The sequence below is a fragment of the Vulpes lagopus genome, chromosome 7, assembly GCF_018345385.1.
Source record: "Vulpes lagopus strain Blue_001 chromosome 7, ASM1834538v1, whole genome shotgun sequence".
In the NCBI taxonomy this organism is placed as follows: Eukaryota; Metazoa; Chordata; class Mammalia; order Carnivora; family Canidae; genus Vulpes; species Vulpes lagopus.
The window spans coordinates 130,346,192-130,368,594 of NC_054830.1; the positions used below are offsets into that span (position 1 = coordinate 130,346,192).

At 58.2% G+C, this 22,403-nt stretch overlaps 1 protein-coding gene across 1 annotated transcript in view; it reads right to left on the reverse strand.

The window, feature by feature from the left end:
- Positions 1 to 21,528, reverse strand: part of FLT4 (fms related receptor tyrosine kinase 4) — a 39,900-nt gene extending 18,372 nt beyond the window's left edge. Inside the window, exons 1-11 of the mRNA XM_041762211.1 lie at positions 21,392 to 21,528; positions 7,947 to 8,043; positions 7,129 to 7,373; positions 6,813 to 6,925; positions 6,533 to 6,695; positions 6,202 to 6,341; positions 5,714 to 5,882; positions 5,328 to 5,445; positions 2,513 to 2,667; positions 2,264 to 2,426; positions 562 to 688 (exon numbers count right to left, since the gene is read on the reverse strand). Of these exons, the coding sequence (XP_041618145.1) occupies positions 562 to 688; positions 2,264 to 2,426; positions 2,513 to 2,667; positions 5,328 to 5,445; positions 5,714 to 5,882; positions 6,202 to 6,341; positions 6,533 to 6,695; positions 6,813 to 6,925; positions 7,129 to 7,373; positions 7,947 to 8,043; positions 21,392 to 21,458 (1,557 nt within the window). The 5' untranslated portion in view covers positions 21,459 to 21,528. The remainder of the gene's footprint in view (positions 1 to 561; positions 689 to 2,263; positions 2,427 to 2,512; positions 2,668 to 5,327; positions 5,446 to 5,713; positions 5,883 to 6,201; positions 6,342 to 6,532; positions 6,696 to 6,812; positions 6,926 to 7,128; positions 7,374 to 7,946; positions 8,044 to 21,391) is intronic.
- Between the last annotated feature and the right edge of the window lie 875 nt (positions 21,529 to 22,403).

A 22,403-nucleotide genomic window follows, 5' to 3' on the forward strand; every position in this document is an offset into this window, starting at 1 on the left:
AGGTCTCCAGAAGGCCTCTGGCCTGGGCAGTAAGAAGCTTGGAGGCAGGGGGAGGAGAGAAGGCCGTAGGCCCTGCCTACCATCCAAACAACCTCCCCCCGCCCCCCCCTTCCAAGCTGGGCACTTCCTGGCCAGGCCTGGAACAGGAAGAGGCTCTGGAGGTGTGCAGGAAAACAGGAAGTGACTGTAGGAAGTGGGTGCCTTTGTTTGTCCCCTCCCCCCCCTGGCCTCTTCTAGGCATTGCCTCCAGGCTGGGCCAGCAGCTTGGTTGCCTTCAGAGGGGACCTAGCTGGCCCTGGGCCTGACCTTCCTAGCCCTAGGGCCTGTGGGTAGCTTGGGCCCAGGGCCTGGCCAGGCCACCTTCCATCAAAGCTTCCCTGTCTGGGAAGCAGCTGGAGGTCCCTCCCCTCCAATGCACATATAGGAAGGGTAGCTGAGGCCCAGAAACACTGCAGAAAGACCACCAACTCTAACTCTGCAGGCCTGGTAGAGATGGAAGCCAGGAGATGGCCCTCCCCACCTCCCTTCTCCTTCCCTGTCAGTGGCATGGCTGGTGTGTACCTTATTCTTCCCCTCCACAAACTCGGTCCAGGTGTCCAGGCTCTCGATGGGGTTCACGGCATCCTGGGTGGTCACCTCTCGCCAGTCCTGGCACTGTGGCATGTGGTCTCTCTGCTGCCGCCGGCTGCTGTGAGCAAGGAGGGGGCAGGGCAGGGCAGGTGTGGGCAGAGAATGCCCCTCAGGGGTTGGGGGTCCAGCTGCTGTCATACTCAGGGTCACCTACTCACATGGGTGGGTAAGGCTGGCTGTCAGGCTGAGGCAAGGGCAGGGATTGGGGCTTTGTGCCTGGAACGCTGTCTTCCACCCTTTACGCTCATGGCCCTGCAACAATCTTGTCCCCAGTAGGCAAAGGGTTGCTGCCCTCAGAGTAGCACATACCTGTGGCCCTGTGGTTCATCTCTAGCCTGCTCTACCCACCATCCCCTACTTGAGATGTGCCTCTTCCTGCAAAGTCCACCTGGATCTCCCAGGGGTAGCAAAGTCACCACTTCTGTTCCAGGAAGCCATCTCTCTCCTCCTTCCAGAGCTGCAGCCCCTTCCTGGGCTGGATGTGACCCCAGCACCTTTGGTCTTTTGTTGGAATATGGGTCTGGGACCCCAGGGGAGGCTTTTACCTGCCTCCAGCAAGCCAGCAAGACCCCAACCCCAGGGTTCTTTTTTTTTTTTTTTAAATAAAAGATTTTATTTATTCATGAGACACAGAGAGGCAAAGACACAGGCAGAGGGAAGAGCAGGCTCCCTGCGGGGAGTCTGATGTGGGACTGGATCCTGGGACTCTGGGATCATGCCCTGAGCTGAAGGCAGACCCCAACTGCTGAGCCACCCAAGAGTCCTCCCAACTCCACGGTTCTGTCAGTTGACCCAGAGCATAGAGGTAGAGGTAAGGGGAAGGTATCAGAGGGAAACAAATTTGGAAGTGTCTGGTGGTCTAGAAGAATCTCTTATGAGCCTTGGGTGTAGCAGGCCACCCCTATAGAGCCTCCTCCACTGACTATGTGGGGGCTACAGCCCGTCTCCCGGTGCAGCCACTCTGTCTCCTCCTCGGGTTCCCAGCATCATCCTTCCCCAGGCTGTGACCCTCCACCTTAGTGCCCTCCAGACCACTGGCTAGCTCGGCAGCCCCCTCTCATCTCTTGCTTGTCCCGAGTTGTCACTGCTCTGAGCATACTCCTAGGCCAGTCTGTCCTGTTGGCACACAAGCTTGGCGGCACTGGGGAGCATGGCCCAGCAGTCGGGCTAGCTCTGCTGCTTACAGCCATGACCTTGGGAAAATCAGATCCCTCCTCCTACCCTCAGCTGCCTCTTCTGTAAGTGGTCATCTTGGGCATGGTTCAGAAAAAGCTAACTGGGCATGGTTGGTATGTCCCCAGGCTGAGCACAAGGCTCTTTAATGAACTCAGGTCCACCCACTTGATGCCCAGATCCCTAGGTCCTCCTGGATGATGTAATTTTGTGTCCTGGGGGCTTTACTTTCAAGGGTGATGGGTGGGGATTGCGCCATTCCTGTGTCCAGCCCAGCCTGACTGGGGGCATGTGGACCTCAATTAGGAGAGGTGAGGTCAGGGATTGGCTCTAGTTGAATTGTGGTAGGGCTCTGAGCAGGGCTCTGGGGATGGGTGCAGGCAGTGGTAAGGAGGGGCTCACAGCCAAGGTTGGGGACAGGGCTGGGAAGTGAGGAAGGACAGGCCAGAGCCACACTCACAGGCTGCGCTTGGTGAAGGTCTTGCAGGGTGTCCATGGCCGCCAGTGCCACTGGACACTGAGAGGGGGGGGCACCCCGTAGGCAGTGCAGGTGAGGGCCTGGCGACTGTGGCGGGAGTAGGTGCTGGGGGAGGAAGCCTCCTTCTCGTGGATGTGGGGGGGCACTGGGGGCACAGGCGGTTGGCTGGTCAGCAGGACCCTGCCGGCACACCTGCCACGCACTGTCCTCCCTCCTACTCTGCCCCCATACCATTCACCACCAGCTCCAGGCTGATGTTGCGCTGCAGGCTGGCCGCAGAGTTCCACAGGGCGAGGGTGTAGATGCCCGCGCTGGCCTCCGTCACCTCCTTGAGCACCAGGGCATGTGGACTGTGGCGCCCAGACACTGACTTCTTGTCCTTGTACCTGGCCCAGGAAGGGAGTTCAGGGGACTGCATGGATCCCGCTCCAGCCCCGCCACACCCAGGCTCCACCAACAGCGTACACTGTCTGGGGAGGCGGGAGGAGGCTGGTGCCAGAGTCCTAATGGGCCTGGCTAGAGCAGAAGGACCCTCCTAGACCTGACCAGAAGGCTTCAGGGAAGGGTGTCAGGGGCTCGGGCTGGGACAGTGACTTGGGATGGAGAGCAGGTGGCCTCAGGGCTATGGGGATGGTAGGTCTCACATCTGCGGGCCCAGAGGCAACTACAGTGCCCAGAGTGCCCCATTTCTCACAGGCTTCAGTGGTGTGTGCTGGGAAGGATCGGAGGTATAGTCCCCTAGAAGCACTGCCCAGACCATCACCACTTTCTGACCCCCAGCTCTGCCCTTTTGGAGCTTTTCAGATACAGGAACTTTTGGTCATCCCCACACTCCCACTTGGGGCCTTGGCACTCGCTGTCCCCTCCTTGCTTGGATGCTCAATGCTCTACACACCTGTATGGCTCCCTCTCTCCCATTTATAAATACCCATTCATCCTACCGCCCTATGAACCAGCTCCTGCCCTCTGCTCTGTTTGTACCTGCTTGCTCATGAGCATACTGGTTTTCACACATGTGTCTATTGACCATCCATCTCCCCCACTAAGCCATGTGGACACCGTCCTCCCTGGACTGCTATGTCCCTCACATATAGAGCGGTAGAAGCAGGCATTCAGTGCATATTCATATGCAAATAAATGCATATGCAAGTAAGCAGATGCCTCACACCCCACAGGGTGGCTCTTCCCCAGGCCTGAGCTGGGAGTACTTGCAGGGTGGCCACTCTGCAACCCATGCTTTCCCTGGAAATGGTCCTCCCTCAGGCAGGTGCCTTGACCTGGTATTCAGCCACAGAGCTGTGGCCGAGGCACATCCTTGGTCAGAGAGCAACAGTGAAGGGTCAGAAAGCGGGGGACATGACTCATCTGGGGTCACATAGCAGGGCGGGGCAGAACAGACCCGAGGCCATGTGGTCTGCCAGGCTCTGGTGCAAAATCCCGTCTGCCACCTGCTGTATCTATGATCAGGGGAAAACCCTCTCATGGGCCTGGGCACCTAGTGTCCTCATCTGAAAACTGGGGAAAAAATGCACTTTCTTGCAGGGGTTGCGAGGTTGAACGGAGTTATGGCATTTCGTGTCAGCACTGCCCCAGACACAAAGAGTGCTTCGGGAGTGGAGGACCAGCCTGCCTATCTGTCCACTAGATTTCCATCCATTCACGTACTCATAATCATCGCCTGACAACCTAGTAGAGTGGACCCCTGTGTGCTACAGGGTCCCGGGGCAGGTGTTTCAGTGGACAGTGGGCCCAGCTCAGTGCTTCTTGGAGGCAGATGTTGGTCAAGCGAGAGAAGAAAAACCAGATGTAGTGAGAATGGTGAGAAGCAGCCAGCCGCCTGGGCCAGACCCTGAATGAAGAAGAGCTGGGCTTCCCTCTCAGAGCAGGAGCAGTCCTGCTGGCCTTCGGGGGCAGAGGGCAGAGCTCCAGGTGTCTCTAGGAGGCTGACATATGAAGGAGGCTCCAGGCTGTGCCCTGCCCCCCAAATGCTGGTCCTATATTAGGTACCCCTGCAATGGAGCCCAAAGACTGTGGCCTCAGATGTAGGGTTATACCAGGCCCAGGATAAGCCTGCTGTAAGCCCACGGCCAGCACAGTGAGATCCCAGCTGACAATGTCTGGGGCCTCTGCTTGCTCAGCCCCAGGCTTTCAGAAAAGGTTATCCTGCCTGGAGGGAGGTGCCCCAGGCTGGGAAGGGCAGGGCTCCTTTGGCCATCGGGGAAAGGATGAAGCAGAGCCCTCCCAGGGGACTCAGTACTCAGGTAGGAATGCCCTGTCCCCTCCCCCACCTCTGTTTCCTGTCTGTACCATGGGGGGATCAGGCTAGAGTGTGACCTTCCAGCATTGGGCCACACGGACTGTTCAGATGACCCAAGGGTCTATGCCAACTTGAGCTCTTAGGGAGCTCTCTGGGAGCACCTAGCAAGGGTGGACCATCCCTAAGGGACTCCCTCACTCCCTCACTGACCTTTGATACATCCCATAGGAGAGGTCTTACTCTCTGTTCACAGACCAGAGCTGGGGCAATGGAGCCTGAGGGCCTCCTGGAAACTCTTGATTACTGCCACACAGCTCCGGCCTGGCCCAGAGCCTTTCTCTACAACAGTTTGTGGAACCCTTGTGGCATCTCAGCTTCTGGTAGGAGGGTCCTCGGGGAGACAAATCTGTCCAGGGAGGCCTGGGAAACCCAAAGCTATTGCTGCTGGGCAGGCCAGAGCTCCGTAACACCCTCCCACTGGCAGGGCCCTCCAATAAACTGAGCAGGTGCAGGAACCAGTAAGCTAAAGCTCTGCACTGTGCCCACTGCACCCACACATAGAGCAGCCCCGTAGGTGCAAGCTTGCACAGTTTCGTAGCAAGATAACTTTCCCTCTGGCTTAATTATTGTATTAGGTGCACACTCCTTAGAGTGTCTTCAGAGGCAAGTCCCTGTCAGGGTCTCAGGGCAAAGACCCTAATGGGAAGGGGATGCTGCACTTCTTGCCCGGTGGTCTGTTCTCCTGCTGGACCTGGTGGGTAGCGAGAGGCAGGGGACCAGGGCTGGTACCATTGGAACTCCGGTAGAGGGTATGCCGCTAGCTTCACAGGCAGCTTCACCAGCTCATCTCCTGCCGTGGCCTCCAGGACAGGACCCTTGAGCCATTCGACGCTGATGAAGGGTTTTTCTGTCAGATGGGAGGCATCAGTGTAAAGTCGGGGCCTGAAGGCACTGACCCACCACTGCTCAGGGGCTCTCAGCCACGATCCAGCACCCCCAGGGGCCAGACGCCTGCAGATCGGGCCCTCCTGGGGTCTACTCATTGCCCTCCCTTCCCTCTGGCTAGACTCCACACTGCTCAGGTGCACCCTGACCTCTGCCCCCTGCCCCCACTGCAGAAGTACCCCGGGGCCCCAGGCCTGATGACTGACACCTGAGCCAGCCGCAAGCCATACCATGCACGATGACCTCGGTGCTCTCCCGGAATCGCTGGATGCCATTGTTGGCCTCACACACATAGGGGCCCAGGTCATTCTGACTGACGTTGTAGATGGTCAGGATGCTGGACAGCTCTGTGTGAGTCTGCTGGGAGCGCCGCTCTGGCACCCACTTACCCCGCTCTGCCTACCCACAGCCAGGGGAAGCCCAGGGTCAGAGCAGGTGGCCTCTGGCAGAACTGAATGCCCAGGGCACATACCCCAGCCCAGAAGTGGGCCTGGAAGCCTTGGGCCCAGACCTAGAATTTTCCTTGGGGTAGCCCCTTTCATCAGACAGGGGCTACTGAGGCAGGACTGGGTCCACACCTCTTCCATTCAGAGGCTAGGAGGGCGTGGCCAGTGATGGGGACCCCTGGGGACAGTGCAGGCATAGGGCAGGTGTAGGCAGTGACAAGGACTCTGGGGGATGGTTCCAGTATGGCCCGTGGTGGGGCCGTCGGCTTCACCTGCTTCCCTGGGTAGTCCCAGTCGAAGGTGACACCCGAGTTGAATTCGGCCCACACTGTGCAGTTCAGGACCAGCTTCTCCCCGACCAGCAGCTCCAGCGACTTCTTGGGGAACAGCTGGATGTCATAGAGCTCATTGCCTGGTGATACATGTACAGTGACCCCCATGCTCCTCATGGGATGGCATGAGCAGGGCGCCCACCAAGATCAGTGGTGGCACCTGTGGCCCCACCACTGGGATTTGGGGGATCCCCCGTCCTCCTCCTGCAGTTCTCCTGGGACGTGGGCAGTGGTCACTGGGGGAGGGCCCTGCAGTGCGGGCGGCCCCTACCTGTGATATGCACGAGGAAGGGATTGGAGAGGAAGGCCTGGCCACCCCAGGTGGTCTCGCACTGCAGGTACAGTGCATCGCGCAGCAGTGGCGTGGGCACCCGCATGCCCCGGCGGTCGTCCCACACCAGCTCCTGCCCATCAGGCTGCAGTGCTAAGTTTTGCTGCAGGGACACGGTGGCCGTCAGTACTCTTTCTCCCAGCCAGACCAGTGGGCACCTTTCCCCGGGATGGGACAGGATGGCTGGATCCTGGGCTGGGACTGGGGATAAGGGCTGTACCGATCTCAGCGTGATGTTGAGGCCGGGGATAGACACCAGGCAGGGCACCCACATGGAATCCTTCCTATTGACCAGGAGCGTGTCTGGCTTGTTGATGAATGGCTGCTCCAAGTCTGGGGAGAGTGAGCAGGTTGTGAGAGGGGAAGGCGGGGCTCGGGGGTCCTCCACTCAGGTGAGGGGCAGTGGGGCATCCCTTCCCTCCAGGGTCTGCAGGATGGGGCTGGGGGGTACAGGTGCAGATTACCGCTCCAGGATCCAAGCCCCTGGCCCATGTCTCCTGGGCAGCTGCGGGGCCAGGCAGCCTGGGTCCCCTCACCTCTCACAAACACGTAGGTGCTGGCGGCTGTGGTGCCCTCGATGCGGGCCTTGATGTACTTGTAGTAGCAGCGGTAGCTGCCTGTGTTGTTGGCGTGTGCCTCGGGCAGCAGCAGCACCTTGCAGTAGGGTCTGGTGTCCGTGCCCTCGCAGTCTTGCACAACTCCCATGTCCTCGCCATCCTTCTCCCTGGTGGCTGGCGTCTCCTGAGCCCCTGGCCAGGACCACTCAAGGGGGTGCTGCCCCCTGGCAGAGGACATGAGAGCATAACAGAGGCCCCAGCTGTGGTCCCAGGGCACAGTCCCTGGGACCCTTCCTGGGGCCATGTCTTGCCTGCAGCCCGTCTCATCCAGAGATCAGATCAGCCCAATTTTGGGGCTCACTGGCTCCTAGGCCTGCATGAGGTAGGCTGGCCTGAAGAGAAGCCTGCTGATCATCCCTGGGGCTACAGGGACTGTAACGGGGCCACAGTCTGGGTGGGTGGGCCTGGTGCCAGTGGAGGGTGGCTGGGGTGGGTGTAGGGGATCTGGGGTCCATGCAGGGTGACCTGGGAGGTAGGCAAGAAGTGTCCCAGGTACGAGTGTGGGCAAGGTGGGAGTGGCTGCAAGGTGTCTGCAGGGCCAAGGATGGTCCATGCCTTCGGGTGCCCACCCCCAGGTGACCAGGGAGCCCCACTAAGCATTGAGGTCCCTTTGCCTCGGGGAGGGACTTCCTTCTGGGCTCTCCTCTACTACCTCCTGCTTTGGCCTTCTCTGGTCCCCTTAGCCTGGGGTGGGGTGGGGACCCAGGCCCCTGTTTCTCTGGCTGAGGTCTGAGTACCTGCAGGAGATGGATAGGCTGTCACCGGAGTCAATGATGTGTGTCTCCTCCGTGATGTTTAGAGTTGGGGGGGTCATGGAATAGCCCCTTGCCAGGCCTGGGGTGGAAGACAGGGTTAGTATGGTGCTGGGTCGTGAGTTCACATGGTGACATCAATCCAGTACTAAGAGTATACTTTTTCCTGGGGCAGAGACTGCCCCAGCTCCTGGCCCTGGCAGCAGACAGGTCCCAGACCCCAGTGAGCCCTGACCTAACCCAACCCCAATCTCTGGCCCCACATAAGCTGAGCTGTCAGCATGAAGTCGACTGGGGAGACTGCAGGCCTGATCCTACACTGGGGGAGACCTGGAATGTGTCACCTTGGCATTGTGACCCTCACATGTCTGCCTGAGGCCCCTCCTTCCTGAACCTCAGATGCACAGCCACTGCTTGTACTGGTGTTACAGTGCAGACCCTCCCCAGATGCCCAGAACCAAGGGCCTCGGCCTTCCCCCAAAATTCTGCCTATGACCTCACTCTTTCCCAGGTCCTGTGGACTTTACCTCATGTCCCTGGCTCCATATGCTTCTGTTCACCCTTGCAGCCCCCTCCGGCTACCCTAGCTCCCCCCTAATCCCTGGCCTTGTTCCTTCATTCCTCCCACTCCTCCAAGCCCCTCCCAGGGCTTGGCCCCAAACGCACAATTAACTGGTCCGCCTGGTTGAAAACCCTCCCGCTGCCCTGCTGCCCATGTAGTTTCTTGCCCACCATCCTCCTCCTGGCAGGGCAGTGTGTGCCCGCCTGTGTGCATGTTGATAGGTGAGGGTCCGTGCGCACGTGTGCGTGTGTGTATGTATGTGTCTGTACTTGTGGGTGTGGATATGTGTGTTTATGGAGTGGATGTGTATGCATGTCTTTGGCATGTCAGTGTGTGCGTGCCCATGGGCTTGTGTGTGTGTATGTGTGTGTGTGTGTGCGTGCGTGAGATCCCGGTAGGGGTAGGAGCAAGCCTTGGGGGAGGTCTGGACATGGAACTCTGGCAGATGCATCCTGCCAGGACCATCCTGAGACAACAGGAAGAGAGGACTGTGTGGCTGGAGGCCCAGGGCTGTGTCCTGTCCCTCCCCCTGTGTCCCTGTCCTCCTGGGGGGCACTGACTACTACTGGCCCCAGCCTGCCATCCTCTCCAGTCCTACAGATCCAGCTCCTTTGTCCTCTCTGGCCCAGCTCCCTGATGCACCATTGTCCCACCCTGACAGCTAACTGTGGAACGTGGATCCCAGGGACCCTCCACCTAGTTGGCTTTACACCACCCTGACCCTGACCTGCCCTAGGAGGCAGTACCAGGACGGCATGCTGTGTACACCAAGATCTCATTTCAGATCACATGGACAGGATGGCCACTGGCCAGGGCCTGGCTCGCCCCTCCCTTCCATGCCTCCTGCTGGCCAAAACTTTCTAGGCACCCCACGACAGCAGGTCAGAAGGAGAAGGTCTTCACTGAACATCTAGTCTCATTGTACAGACAGGGAAAACAAGGCCCTCTTACTGGGCTGCACCACCAGCCTCAGAAGGCCACTCACCTGGCCACTGTGACCCAGCCTGAACCCAGTGCACCCCCTCCTGGCAGTCAGGCCAGGGGGCTCTGCCACCAGATTCATCCTCCCTAGGGTGAGTGTTAACCCTCCATGTACACCAGCCTCCACTGCACACCTCCGGGCAAGGCTACTGGGAAGGGGGTGCCCTGCAAAGGGAAAGCTCCCCTCTAGGAGTTAGGGCCTGGGTGTTGAAGGAAAAATAGGATTTTCCAGGGAGTGGAAGGTGAATAAAGCCACAGCAAGCAGACAACTGGCCTCTGAGCTATAGAAGAGGCGGGACAGTGGGCTTGGGTCTGGACCTTCAGGGGATGAGAGAATGGGCCCTCCCAGTGGACCAGTTGGGGGTCAGGCCTGAGGCTGGTGTGTGGGCACCAGAGGAGAGGCATGGCTGCCAGCACCCACCTGCCCCAGGCCTGTGCATGCCCATGGTGAGGCCTACAGCATTGCCCTGGGACACCCAGGGAGGCCCATGGTCCCCTGGGGTACACATCCAAGGCACACACCTGGCACCCCTGGCCATGCAGCTGTGGCAGATGTCAGCCCCACTTCCTTGGGCAGCTCCCTTTTGCTTCCGGATAAAGTAGGGGGATGCCAGGACTCTGCCCACTGCCCTTCTCTCCAGCTTCATCTCCGGACACATTTCTGAGAGGTACAGGGCTCTCACCTTTGTCTCAAAGTGCCAGACTTTTCATATCTTGAAGTCTTGTCTTCACCTGTCTTTTATCCCTGGACATTTGTATTTCCTTTCCTAATGGGAGCCCCCCCCCCCCCCCCCCCCCCCCGCGCTGGGCCCAGTTCATACATCTCTTCCCCTGGTGGGGCAATCAGTGTTACTCAAGCAGCTTTGGCTCCCTGGTCCCTACTGTTAGAACACTTCTCAGACTGAATTATGGTTTTCTGCTCACATTGGGGAGAGGCTATATTTTCTTCACATTCCTAAATTCAGTACAGAGAAGATACACACCAAAGATGGAAGAGAGATTCAATAATGGTAGAATGGGTGATGGATGATCAGATGAATAAATGGGTGGGTGGATAGGTGGGTAGATTGATGGTGGGTAGATGGACAGTGGATGGATGGAATGATGAATCAATGGTGGATGGGTGGATAGTGGATGGGTAAATGAAAGGGTGGTAGGTGGATGGGTTGATAGGGTCTGAAAGGTTGGACTGTGGGTGGATAGGAATGGATGGATGGGTGGATTGTGGATGGAAGGGTGGATGCTAGAGTGGGCTGATGGATAGGGAATGGGGCCTGTAGGATCTCCCTTCCCAGAGGCTATCATATTACCAAAGGAAGCGTCCATATCACTATACTAAACAGAGAGACCATCCATCGACCTTGGCAACCCTTTATCCACCTGTGCAAGTCTCTCTTTTCTTGTCTCAGTGCCCCTGTCTTCACTCACTTCCACCAGGCCCTGAATGATCAGCAGACTTTGCTGTAGACCTGACTGTCCTCCTCCATCCCTTCTGCTTAATTGAAACCTCACTTTCTTAAGGACTCCTGCCCCAGAGGTAGTAGAGCTCTCCCCGGCACATGCCTGGCAGTGGAAGCTCCTTGCGGTCATCTCCTTTCTCTAATGGTACCACCTGCTCCCCACTAAGGCTGTCAGCAGCTGCAGTCCTGTTACTTCCCCTCATTCTCTGTTCCTGCCTCTCCAGCTCCCATCACCCCAACTCAGGCCATCCTGTTCCCCATGATTTCAACATCCACACAGATGACTCACCAGCATGCTGGCCTTTGTGGTCCTCATCTCCACTGTCCTCCCTCCTCCTCTCAGCCACTCACTTCCTGGGCACACCCTGGACCTGGTCCTTACCAGAAGCTACACCATCACCAAGTTCCTGCCTTCCTGCGCTGCTCTCCCCATCTCCTCTGCCTCTTGTTAGGTGCCCTTGTCCTACCGCCGCTAAGTCCTTCAGCCTCATCAAAATTCCCAGTCCAGGGACTCCTCTCCATAGATACCCTCTCCTGGCCTCATCCTTGTCCTGGCACATTATGGCCCTTGGTCCACCAATCAGATTGTTTCCTTGTTTCTCACCTTCCATTCCAACCCTGCGGCACCACCATGGCCCTCAGTGGCTCAGCATGCAGTGCAAAGCCAGAGCCCTATGCTGCTACCCCACCCCTCCTTTCTTGTCCTATAGGCAGATCCTAAATGGGCCCTTGGACTGAAGCACAGTGTGTTCTCTCCTCCCTCACTCTCAGCATTAATGAAATAAAGCCATTAGATGGACATCTTCCCACATCCAAACTCCACACACCCTGCCTGGGCCCTGGAAACCTTCTGACACTCACCAAAGCCAAGCCTTCCATCTCCCATCCTATAAATACCTAACCCTTACCCTCCCAAATTCCTTGATCCTCTATTCCCTTCCAGCCCTGCCCCCTTTCCTATTCTCCTTCATTGCTGTCCCCTCCTCTCATATTTGCTCATCCTCCCTCTGGGGTGCAGATGCTTTATGGAGTCAAGGCATCCCATGATCTCCATGCTGCAGAACCAGTGGGCACTCCAGGCAGGGAATAGGGCTACCACCTCCTCTGCTACCTTCTGTGAGCTCACTGTCGCCTTGTCTTCCTCCTTTCCCTCTGCCCAGCACCTCAGTCTCTTTTCTGTAGATCTCTCCCCTAAGTGTCTAGATACCTCCAGAGTCTCTACGGCCTGTCCTCTCACCTCCAGCCTGAAGTACTCAGTCGCTGTTGCACTTGGACACCCTCCAGACATCCTGGGTCCCACATTTCTGATGCTGAACATCAGACCCACACCCTCTTCACCCCTCCCAAGGCTTCTCCTTGATAGCTCCCATCTCCCCATATGGGAGATGGGATGTCTCAGTGCCCCTGTCTTCACTCACTTCCACCAGGCCCTGAATGATCAGCAGGATCATTCACAGCAGGATCATTCATAGGATGTGCTTCTCCTCTCTCTCTCTCTCTTTTTTTTAACCCCACCGCATGTTTAGCACAGTACCTGGCACAGAACTAAGACTCTATAAATACTTGTTGAATGAAAAAGTGGATGAGTGGATGGATAGATGGATGAATGAATGAGTGAGTGGATGGAAAGATGGCTAGCTGTATCATTAGATGGACAGGTAGAGGAATAGAAGGGTGGGTGGATGGATGGATGGATATATGGATGAAAAGATGGAAGGAAGGCAAGAAGAAGAATAGATGGACAGGCAGATGGATGGATGGGCAGGTAGGTGGGTGGGTGGATGAATGGATGGAAAGATGGATGAAAGGATGGAAGGGGGGTAGCCAGATAGACGTATAGATGGATAGATGGATAGGTGGATGGATAGATAGAAGGAGGAGTGGATGGATGGATGGATGTAAGGATGAATGGATGGATGAATGGATGCATGCATGGATGGGTGAGTGGATAGAAGGATAGGTGAATGGCTGACTGGCTGGCTAAACCTCAGGTTTTCCTTTATGTGGAACTAGATTAGACCCTATGTTTCCATTTTTATAGACCAAGCTCCCTGGTGACCACGTGTACCCTAGAATGCTCAGCAGCTAAGACAGGTTTGACCCAATGACTGCCTTGCCCAGAGGTTCCACGCTGCCCAGCCCCCACCTGCAACCCCAAAGAAGATGCATCCTTCCTGACTGGCTGTTGTCTGTCCCCACTGTCCTTCCTTTCCCGCAGCAGGAAGCGCTGTCATCCTGGCCTCTGCTGCACTCCCCCTGCCTTCCTGTTCCTGGCCCAGGAACTGGCTTCTTCCTTCCCCTGGCCAGCGGCCCTGGCCCCCCAGCGTGCAACAGAGCAGTCGGGGCAGGCGCCGGGCAGAGGTCGGAGAGGCCAGAGTGCACACCTTCTCTTCTCTGTGCTGTCAGCAGCCTTGGGCGGTGGGGACCTTGGCGTCAGCCACAGGCAGCCGGCTGTGAGAGCAGCACACCGGGATCCTGGGTGACGGGCAAGTGGCAGGGGGCGGGGGTGTGGGAAGTCCTGAATATGAGGCACCAACCATAGCCTTGCAGTCGTTGCTTCCTTTGATCCTCACACAGCCCAGGAGGAAGGGAAGAATCCGAGGCCAGTTGGCAATGAGGAAACTGAGGCCCCAGGACTCACGGAGGCAGTGGGCTGGCAGCTGTGCAGGAGCTCATGTCTGGCCGAGTCTGGGCCTGTCCCTGCCCAGGTCCCGGTCCTCACATCTCTGGCCCCTGCTCTCCCAGAACTACCTGCCTCTCTATTCCCCAGCAGCCTCCCTTCTGGCCTCCAATTGGTCCCTCAGCCCACAGGGGCGTCATGACCTGAAGACACATTCACCGGGTCCCTGTGGCCCTTGGGAACTGTGCATGCCCTTGGCCTGGCCTCCAGGGTGAAGTCCATCCCAACAGGCTCCACCTTCCTGGCCGGCTTCAACTCCCAGTGCACCTGCCACATCCAGCATCCCCCACATCCTTGCCAGCCTTGCCCACCTCCCTGCTGGCCTCACGTTGTGTCCTTTATTCTTTCCTGCTCTCAGTGCCCAGTGTTTAAATGATGGCTACTGCTACTCACTGGGAGACCTAAGGCTGAGTGCCTTGTCCTTTTCCCAGCCCTGTCATTGGTCACTGCTCTGTCCTCAGGTCCAGCATGGATGGCCAACCCAGGGATGAAGTTGGGATGGTCTGTGAGCTCAGGGGTATCCCTCCACATGCTGACAGTTTCTTACTGCAGACAACTGCCATGGTCACCTTGTGGGGGATGGGGACTATGTGGCAGTCGTGCCAGTCTCATCTGAACTCTCCTTAGCAGCTGTGCCCAGGAGGACGGAGGTGAGCCCAAGAAGGAACATGGGGAACAGCCGGCCAGGCGAGGCTGGGCCTGGGGTCTCTATGCATCTGTCTGAGAGCCGGGCAGTTTTGGGGAAACCTGCTCCAGGTCGCTCTCCCTTCATTCTTAGAGGGAGAATCACAAGGGTGTTCGGTCCTAGAGTCCCCCCACACCTGGCAGCTAACTTCTGTGCCTCCAGAGGTCAAGGGTGAGGGCCAAGAGGCCACAGTCCCCTGACCCTACAAGACTGAGAAGGCTGAGATAAGAGGGGTTGTTCATTCCCAGGATGTGCTTGGGGCCCCCTGAGCCTGACTGTGTGCTCCATGATGCCACTCTCTGGCTTGCTCTTTCCAAGCCCCGGTTTTCCCACTTGCAAAATGAGAATCGTCCCCAGAATTATCAGGAACACAAACAACATAATACTATGTCAAGAGCAAATGCATACTGGGCCCTTGGCTGTCACTGCCTGCTGAGTGTTTTGTATGTCACAGCAGGCTGCAGTGGGGAGGGGCGGTGTGTGGTCAGAGAAAGCCTTGCTGGTAGGAGGAGCTGAAAAGTGCTTTGTGGACTGAGTAGGAGCTCGCTGGCTCAGGAGAACACACAGGGCAGAAGGAATGTGCAAGGCTGGAATATGGGTGACCTGGAGCTGTCAGGTAGATGGAACAGATGTGGGGCAATGAGGCCACAGCAAAGGGTCCTGGGTCACAGGCCAGCCAGAGGCTCTTGGCCTTGCTCACTGGTGTGCTCCCTTCTCCTGGTGATGGCAGCCTCCAGGGCTCCACCTCTACTTTTGAGCTATTCCACCCTCTCTGGGCTGCTTTCCTGAGCCCTAGCCCTGAGGGGCACCTGGCTTCCAAAATGTCTCTTGTCAGGGCACCTCCACCCCTCCGACCACACCACACCCACCACTGAGCAGGACACCTGGAGCCACAGAGCACACACAACTCTCCACCCTACAAGATGAGCAAGTGTTTCAAGGATAGAGAATTCCCATGTTGGCAAGGGTGTGGGCAAATAGGCAAACCGGCGCTCACAGTGATAGGAGAATGCTTATGCTCCTTGACTCCCAAATTCTGCTTCCCCCATACATCCTGTTAGGATAATAATAGCAAACATGGATTTAGCACTTTCTGTGTGCCAGCCCAGGCGTTGCACCTGTGCACACCACACCCTTCTAATGCCCCCTGAGGTGGGTGCTATTCTTGTCATTTTGAAATTGAGAAGGCAAAGGCACAGAGATGATCTTCAGGGGACAGGATTATGGGAAGCAACTCCTGACTCTTTACGTGTCTACATTCCTTGCATTTCTGCAGTTTATGGAATGTAAAGGCCATAAGCTGATCGAACCACCTTTTCTCCACCAGTCCTGGAAGCACTGGCTCTCCCTTTTGCTAGGTTTGCCATCTTAGTGGCTGGCGGTCATCTGTTAAGCGTTCCTGACGCCACTCATCCCCCACAGGCAATTAACTGGTCACGAAGTCATATCCATTCGCAGAGGCAGCACCAAAGGCGGGGTGGCTGGGCGCTCCAGGCTTACCCTTCTTCTCTCTCTGCCCCTCTGGCAAAGTGCTTTGCACTTCTAGCACTCAGACACCTAGCAGTGGACGCCTTCCACCCAGAGAGCCAGATCCTGGGACAGCCCCACTCCAGACCCCCGCCTCTCCAATCCACTGTTTGGCCTGCCTCAACGTCCATCCTCTGGCTTGCCACACCAGTGTCTCCCCACACCAGTCTCTCCTCACTGGTTCAGACTTTACCCAATGGTTAGATTATCTCTCTAGAACACAAGGCCCTCTCCCACCTAAAACCATTATGCTACTTGGGAGCAAAAGCTGTGTTCTTTGCATGGCCTTACAGATGACTGGTGACCATTCCAACCTTAGTGTCACATGTTGAGGCCCTCTCATTGTCGGGGGAGGGGCTCAACCCTCTCAGTGGTTGGCTCATTGCATTTGACAACTGCTTAGTGCAAGGATAAGGGGGCTTATGTTTGCCTTTTGTGGTGGTATCCCCAGCATGAGATTGGCCTGTGATTGTCCCGACTCCCCGTGAGGATCTGGGTAGCAAAGGGACAGCACAGAGTGTTTGGGGAGGTGTGGAGGTGAGGGACAGAGGTGGAGATGTAGGCACTGAGGTAGGCGTGTTGGTCAGGGGTGGACTTGGGGAAAGGCAATGTGTCTGTGGGGCATGCTGCTTTTGAAAGTTCTCTGGAGCAATCAAAGTAAAAATGTCCAAGAGGTGGTCAGAAATTTAGGACTGCACCTGCCTCCCCCACCCAGACTCTTCCTTGGGGAATGTGGACAGCCACCTGTCCCTTCAAACCCCTGGGCCTCCATGCCATCTGAGACCAGATAGCTGATGCCTGACATTCCTACAAAGCTTCTCTAGCACCTTGTGAGCCATTTCTAATCTCCAAAATGGACACAATAAGCCTGTGATATGGAACTAAAGCCTTCACACACCCTAGTGTAAAGCAGTTTAATTAACCACTTTACACTGAGGGGAGGCTCCACTGCTAGACACTTCAAATATGCATCTGTGGGTGCGTGTGTGCTGCTTAATATGAATGAATCTCTGTTTGGTAGAACTTACAGTAGCTCTAAGGATGGTGCTTTAAGTTGGGGAAGGATAAGAGCTTCCCCTAATCCCTCCTGAAAGCCCACATTCCATGCTCTGGGGGCACACAGTAAGTGGGAATGGAACCCCCTCTCACCCACCCACTTGAAGCAGCACCATCCTCTGCCTGGAGTTCTTGGCAGCCTCCCCAAAGGCAGGGTGAGAGGCAGGGTGTCTCTAGAGCAGGTGAAAGGTCATGTGCTGAAGTCTGGGGTATGTGGTGGGGCAGGCTACGTGGACTGGTTAGGGTTGCCCTTGGGACCCCAGAAGAAGCTGGTGCTTATCAATGGGGGTGCCACTGAAAGCTCAGACCTGTGTTTTAGAGATGTCCCGCTGGGGCACCTTGGAGGCAATTTCTGGAAGCAGAGAGGGAGGTGGGGGCTGAGTGGGAGCAGGGGCTGCCTGAGTACCCCCTGAGGTTGACCTGGAGGTAGGGGCACCCTGGCAGATCTGAGCTCCCAGCTCCAGCACAGCTGTGGGTGCAGCCAGCTGTGCCAGGCAGCTGCCCCGGGCCTGCCTGGGGTCAGGGCTCTGCTCCCCAGAGACAGGACGGTCCGTGTTATCAGACAGTCCAGCTGGCTCAGAGGTGGCCCCCCAGCGCTGCTAAATCGGGGCCGTGGGCTCCTGCTGCAGGAAGAGGGAAACGCAGGCAGGATGTCCTCTCCTGTGGCCGGCAAGTCCTTTCCCATGAACCCCTGCTGACCTCCTGGCCGCGTGGCGGGACTCCCCCACTGGCCACCCTGCCCTGCGCCTGCTCGCTGCCGCCCACATGGGGGCCTGGCCGGAGGGGTGGGGGCGGAGGTGGCCTGGGGCGCGGGGGCGGGGCGGGGCGCTGCCAGCCCTGAATGCCCGCACCTTCCTGCTCCCAGACTTCTCCCTTCGGCCTGGCCGGAAAACTGAGATCCCAGAGGAAGCCAGTGTCTGAAAAGGATCGAAACTCAGGAATCCCTGGCTCCAGCTGGACACGTCGGCTGCCTCTGGCTGAAGTTAGGGCAGGGAGCGTGAGGGGCCTCTCCAGACCCCTGCCTCCCCGGGAGGCATCTCTGAGAGCTGGGGGGACAGGCAGGGAGAAGCCTGCAATGGGGAGGGTTACGCTCCAGTGACAGCGGGAGGAGTGTCGGCTAGACCCAGAGAAGAACCTTAGCCCTTGTGGCCGAGACCCACTTAATTTTCCTGGATCCCCCGATTCCCCTCTGCCTTATTACAGTCAGGTGCTCCCAAGTGTCCTCCTTCCTTATCTGGCCCAGATGGGTCAACTGGGGTCTCCCGGGAAGTCCTGCTGGACATCTCTTGGAGGACCTGCCTCCCAGGGCAGCGACTCATCTTTCCCCACATACTCTCCTCCTCCCAGGGTCCCCATCTAGTAAACAACCTTCATGACCCATTCTGTGGCTTAAGCCACAGACTAGCACACATCCCCCTACCCCACACCCCGATCCCTAAACCTTCTGCCCCCTCCTCCCCTGCTTCATCTTCCTTGTGGTGGGCTCCTGTGTTGTTTGCCCCTCTGACCGTGCCTTCAGGGGACGTGGCCCAGAATTTTCCATTATTAGGTGTGCTGCTGGCTCCTGCCATCTCCAGCTGCCTCACCTCCCCAACCCTACCCGTGGCCCCCTCTAGACTTTCCTGACTCTGTGCTTTTGAGGAGTTCTTTTCGATACTTGGAATTCCCTTCCCTAGAGTCCGCAGATCCCTTCAGGAAGCCTTCAGCTAGAAGTGATGCCATCTTCCTATGCAGCCCCCAGCTACCAACTGGGGCTCAAAGGGGTCACTGAGCACTTTTGTCCCTACTATACAGGTGTCTGATACCATGCCTATGTCCGTGCTAGTCTGGCACTCAGGAAATCCCTGCGGGATGGAGCTGGTCCAAATCCTCCCTGAGCCACCCTGAGCAGGCACCATGGCTTGTGACCTGCATAGAACTGCAGTCTTCTTCCTTGGGTTGGGGTCCCACTGCCTAGGGCCGGTTGGGAATGGAACATCAGGGAGCTGGCCAGGTAATCCTCTTGTTGCACGTCATTCTCAGTCTAATGCCTGGTCATGTGGGCACTGTGCCCTGTGCATGGTCCTCTTCTGGGAGGGAGCCTTTCAGCCACAGTGACTGAGGTGGGACCAGCAGCCCACAGGACCAAGTAAGGTGGCCCCTACATCCTGCCTACCCTGGCTGGCATGCCCCGTCCCTTCCCCATACCTCTGTCCACACCTGAATCTAGCTCAGGGCTGAGGAACAGAGCCAGGGGGATGCACAATGGCTGGCCACACGAGCCTCAGCAAGGGCCAGTCCTCAGGCCAGGGCAACCCAGCTTCTCTTTAGACTAAGCCCTGAAGACAAAGCCTCTTGGGCCTGTCCTCTGCCACCTGCCCTCTCCACAGGGACATTGCCAAGGAACTACTTTTTGGAACTAGACTAGGACCCAAGCCATAAAGTCCAGCCCAAGCACAGCCTCTCAAGTGCTTGCCCATTGCCCTGCTATGCATGTGGAAACTGAGATGCAGGGAGAAGAAGCTGGGGCCCAGGCCACACAGCCAGGAATTTAGGGGAAGAGCTGGAACAGAAATCTGGATGTAGGGCTACTGCATACCTTTGAGGGTTAAGCTTCAGCATCCCTGAAATTCTCACCTACCCGTACCTGGCCACCCACTCTGGCTCCCCTGACACTCAGTTACACTTAAAGTGTTTATGCTTCTGCTCTAGCATCCTCCATCAGGCTGGGAGCTTCAGGACAAATGCAGGGCACATTTCCCACCAGCCATGCCATGGTCCAGTTAGGCCACCCTCCTCCATGGGCCCCTTCAGCTAACATCCTCTCTCCTCCTCTTCACTGTCTAACTTAGGTAAGAACCACCTGAACTCCCCCACAGGACCAGCCTCATCCCTGTTCCCTCCTCCATCTCTTGATCACCCAACACCAGGCTCACCTTGCAGAACGTTCCCTGTCTCCCTGAAAGTCTCTTCCCGTTTAGCTCCCATCCTGGACTCTGCTCTGCTCCTTTTCCAGCTCCCCAGCCCAGGCTCTCTTGAGCTTCCGACACTATACCCAACTGGCTGCTGGATGTCTTCTCGAAGGGGTGTGTAGGGGGTTCTCCCACTCCTCAGCCTGACCCACTTCACTTCTCTCTCCACACTCCTTCGGTCACTTAGCAAGCACACTAAGTATCTGTGAGAGCCTGGCCCTGGGCTGGATGCAGGGGAGCAAGAAAGGGGAAAGGGGCAGCTCCTCATCTCTGACCTGCCCCAACTCAGAGGCCCCAGCCAGATGTCCTCCTCCATCCTGCCTCTAGAGTCATCCACACCTCCTTCATCTCCCCTGTCCTCTGCCCTTCAGCCTGTGAAGGCGTAGAGAATAGAGAGCTCTGTTATCCTACAGACCTGGGTTGACTATTGCTCTTATTGCTGGCCTTTGGGAGCATTGGAGAAGTTACATATGTCCCTGTTCTATGCTTCCTCCTCTGTAAAATGGGTCTAACACTCCCTTGTGAGGATTATTAAAAAAAGAAGAAGCATGTGAAGCCATATTCAATACCTGCGGTGTTCAAAAATAGCAAGGACCCCTCCACCCCAGCCCTTCCAGTACTTTCTCCCCAGCCATTGGGGACTCATGACCCTCCTGTACCCTCTGATTTCCTGGCTCACTACAGCTTATCGTCACCGACGCCCTGGCATCTCTACGCAATGATGCTTCTCCCTTTCTCCCACTCCCTTTCTCATCTCCCACACTCCCTTTTCTCCACCTGCACAGGGGCAACTTGTGGTCCTGTTCCTGTCACAGACCCTACCCCTGCCTCTCCTGTGCTTATGAGCTTTCCGTGGCTGCTCCTGCCTTAGAGTCCAAGCTCTTGAGTTTGGCCTTCAAGGCTGCTGCCCCGCCAGGTGCAGGGCGCACGGGCATCCTGCCTCCTCCGCCACGTTGGTCGCGGTCCTGCGTTGCCAACTCAAGATTCCCAAGTTCCCGCGGGCACCTGCGCCCAGTCCGCCCTGCGGTGCGGGTCTCCGCTGGTCCCAGAGCCGCAGCCTCCGCAACCTCTGGCCCCGGAGGTGGACACCTGCCCGGAGCGCCCTCTGGGGACCGACCGCTGGGACGCGTCGGGAAGTGCGCAGCCGGGTCCGCCCGCGGGGACCGCCGCCTCGGCGCCGCCGGTGCGTCCCGTTCGCGGCGGGTCCCAGGGCAGGGCCGCGCCGCGCAGCGAAGGTGGTGCGCGAGCGAAGGGCCCGGCGGAGGGTGCGGGCGCCGCGGCCGGCTCCAAGGCGCCGAGCCGCCACCCACCGTGGGGCTGGCCGAGGCCCGCGGGCACCAGCCCCGCGCTGCGCCGCCGACGGTGCGCGGCCCCGGCCGGTCCGCAGGCTCCGCCCGCTCCCAGCCCGCTGGCCGGCCCCGCCGCGCCCACCCGGGGTCCGCGCCCACCCGGGGTCCGCGCCCACCCGGGGTCCGCCACCGCGCCCCGCCGCCCCTTCCCGCCGGGCAGGCTGCCCTCGCGGCCTCACCGCACTCGCCGTCGAGCAGTCCGAGGCAGAGCCACAGGCGCAGGCACAGCGCGGCTCCCCGCTGCATCTCCGGCCGCCGCTCCGCCCGACCCGCGCTGCCGCTGCCCGGGGCGCCGAGTGCCCGCGGGGCCGGGCGCGGGCGGCGGGGCCCGGGCGACACCCCTCCCGGGGGCGGGGCCAGGCCCGCGGACCGCCCCGCGCACCCTCCCTGCCGCCCCGGCTTGCGGAGCCCGCGCGCCCGCCGGCCGCAGGGGGTGGCCCGGGTCCGGCTCCCGAGCCCCACCCCCGGGACCGCGTCTCCAGGGGACTGACCCCCGCGGCCAAGATTAGACGAAGCGTGTCCGCGCATATTGTTCTCTAATTTCCTTTAATCAGTGCTCAAGAAGAAAAGGTACAGCGACGAGCACGACCGGAAAACAGCAGTGTGCCAGTGTCGGCGGACTTTCAGCGAGCTTGGGTGGGTGAACGCTGTGGGTGAACGCTGTGGGTGAACGCTGTGGGTGAACCGATGTGGGTGAACGCTGTGGGTGAACGCTGTGGGTGAACCGATGTGGGTGAACCGATGTGGGTGAACGCTGTGGGTGAACCGATGTGGGTGAACCGATGTGGGTGAACGCTGTGGGTGAACGCTGTGGGTGAACGCTGTGGGTGAACCGATGTGGGTGAACGCTGTGGGTGAACGCTGTGGGTGAACCGATGTGGGTGAACCGATGTGGGTGAACGCTGTGGGTGAACGCTGTGGGTGAACGCTGTGGGTGAACCGATGTGGGTGAACGCTGTGGGTGAACGCTGTGGGTGAACCGATGTGGGTGAACCGATGTGGGTGAACGCTGTGGGTGAACGCTGTGGGTGAACCGATGTGGGTGAACCGATGTGGGTGAACGCTGTGGGTGAACGCTGTGGGTGAACCGATGTGGGTGAACCGATGTGGGTGAACGCTGTGGGTGAACCGATGTGGGTGAACGCTGTGGGTGAACGCTGTGGGTGAACGCTGTGGGTGAACGCTGTGGGT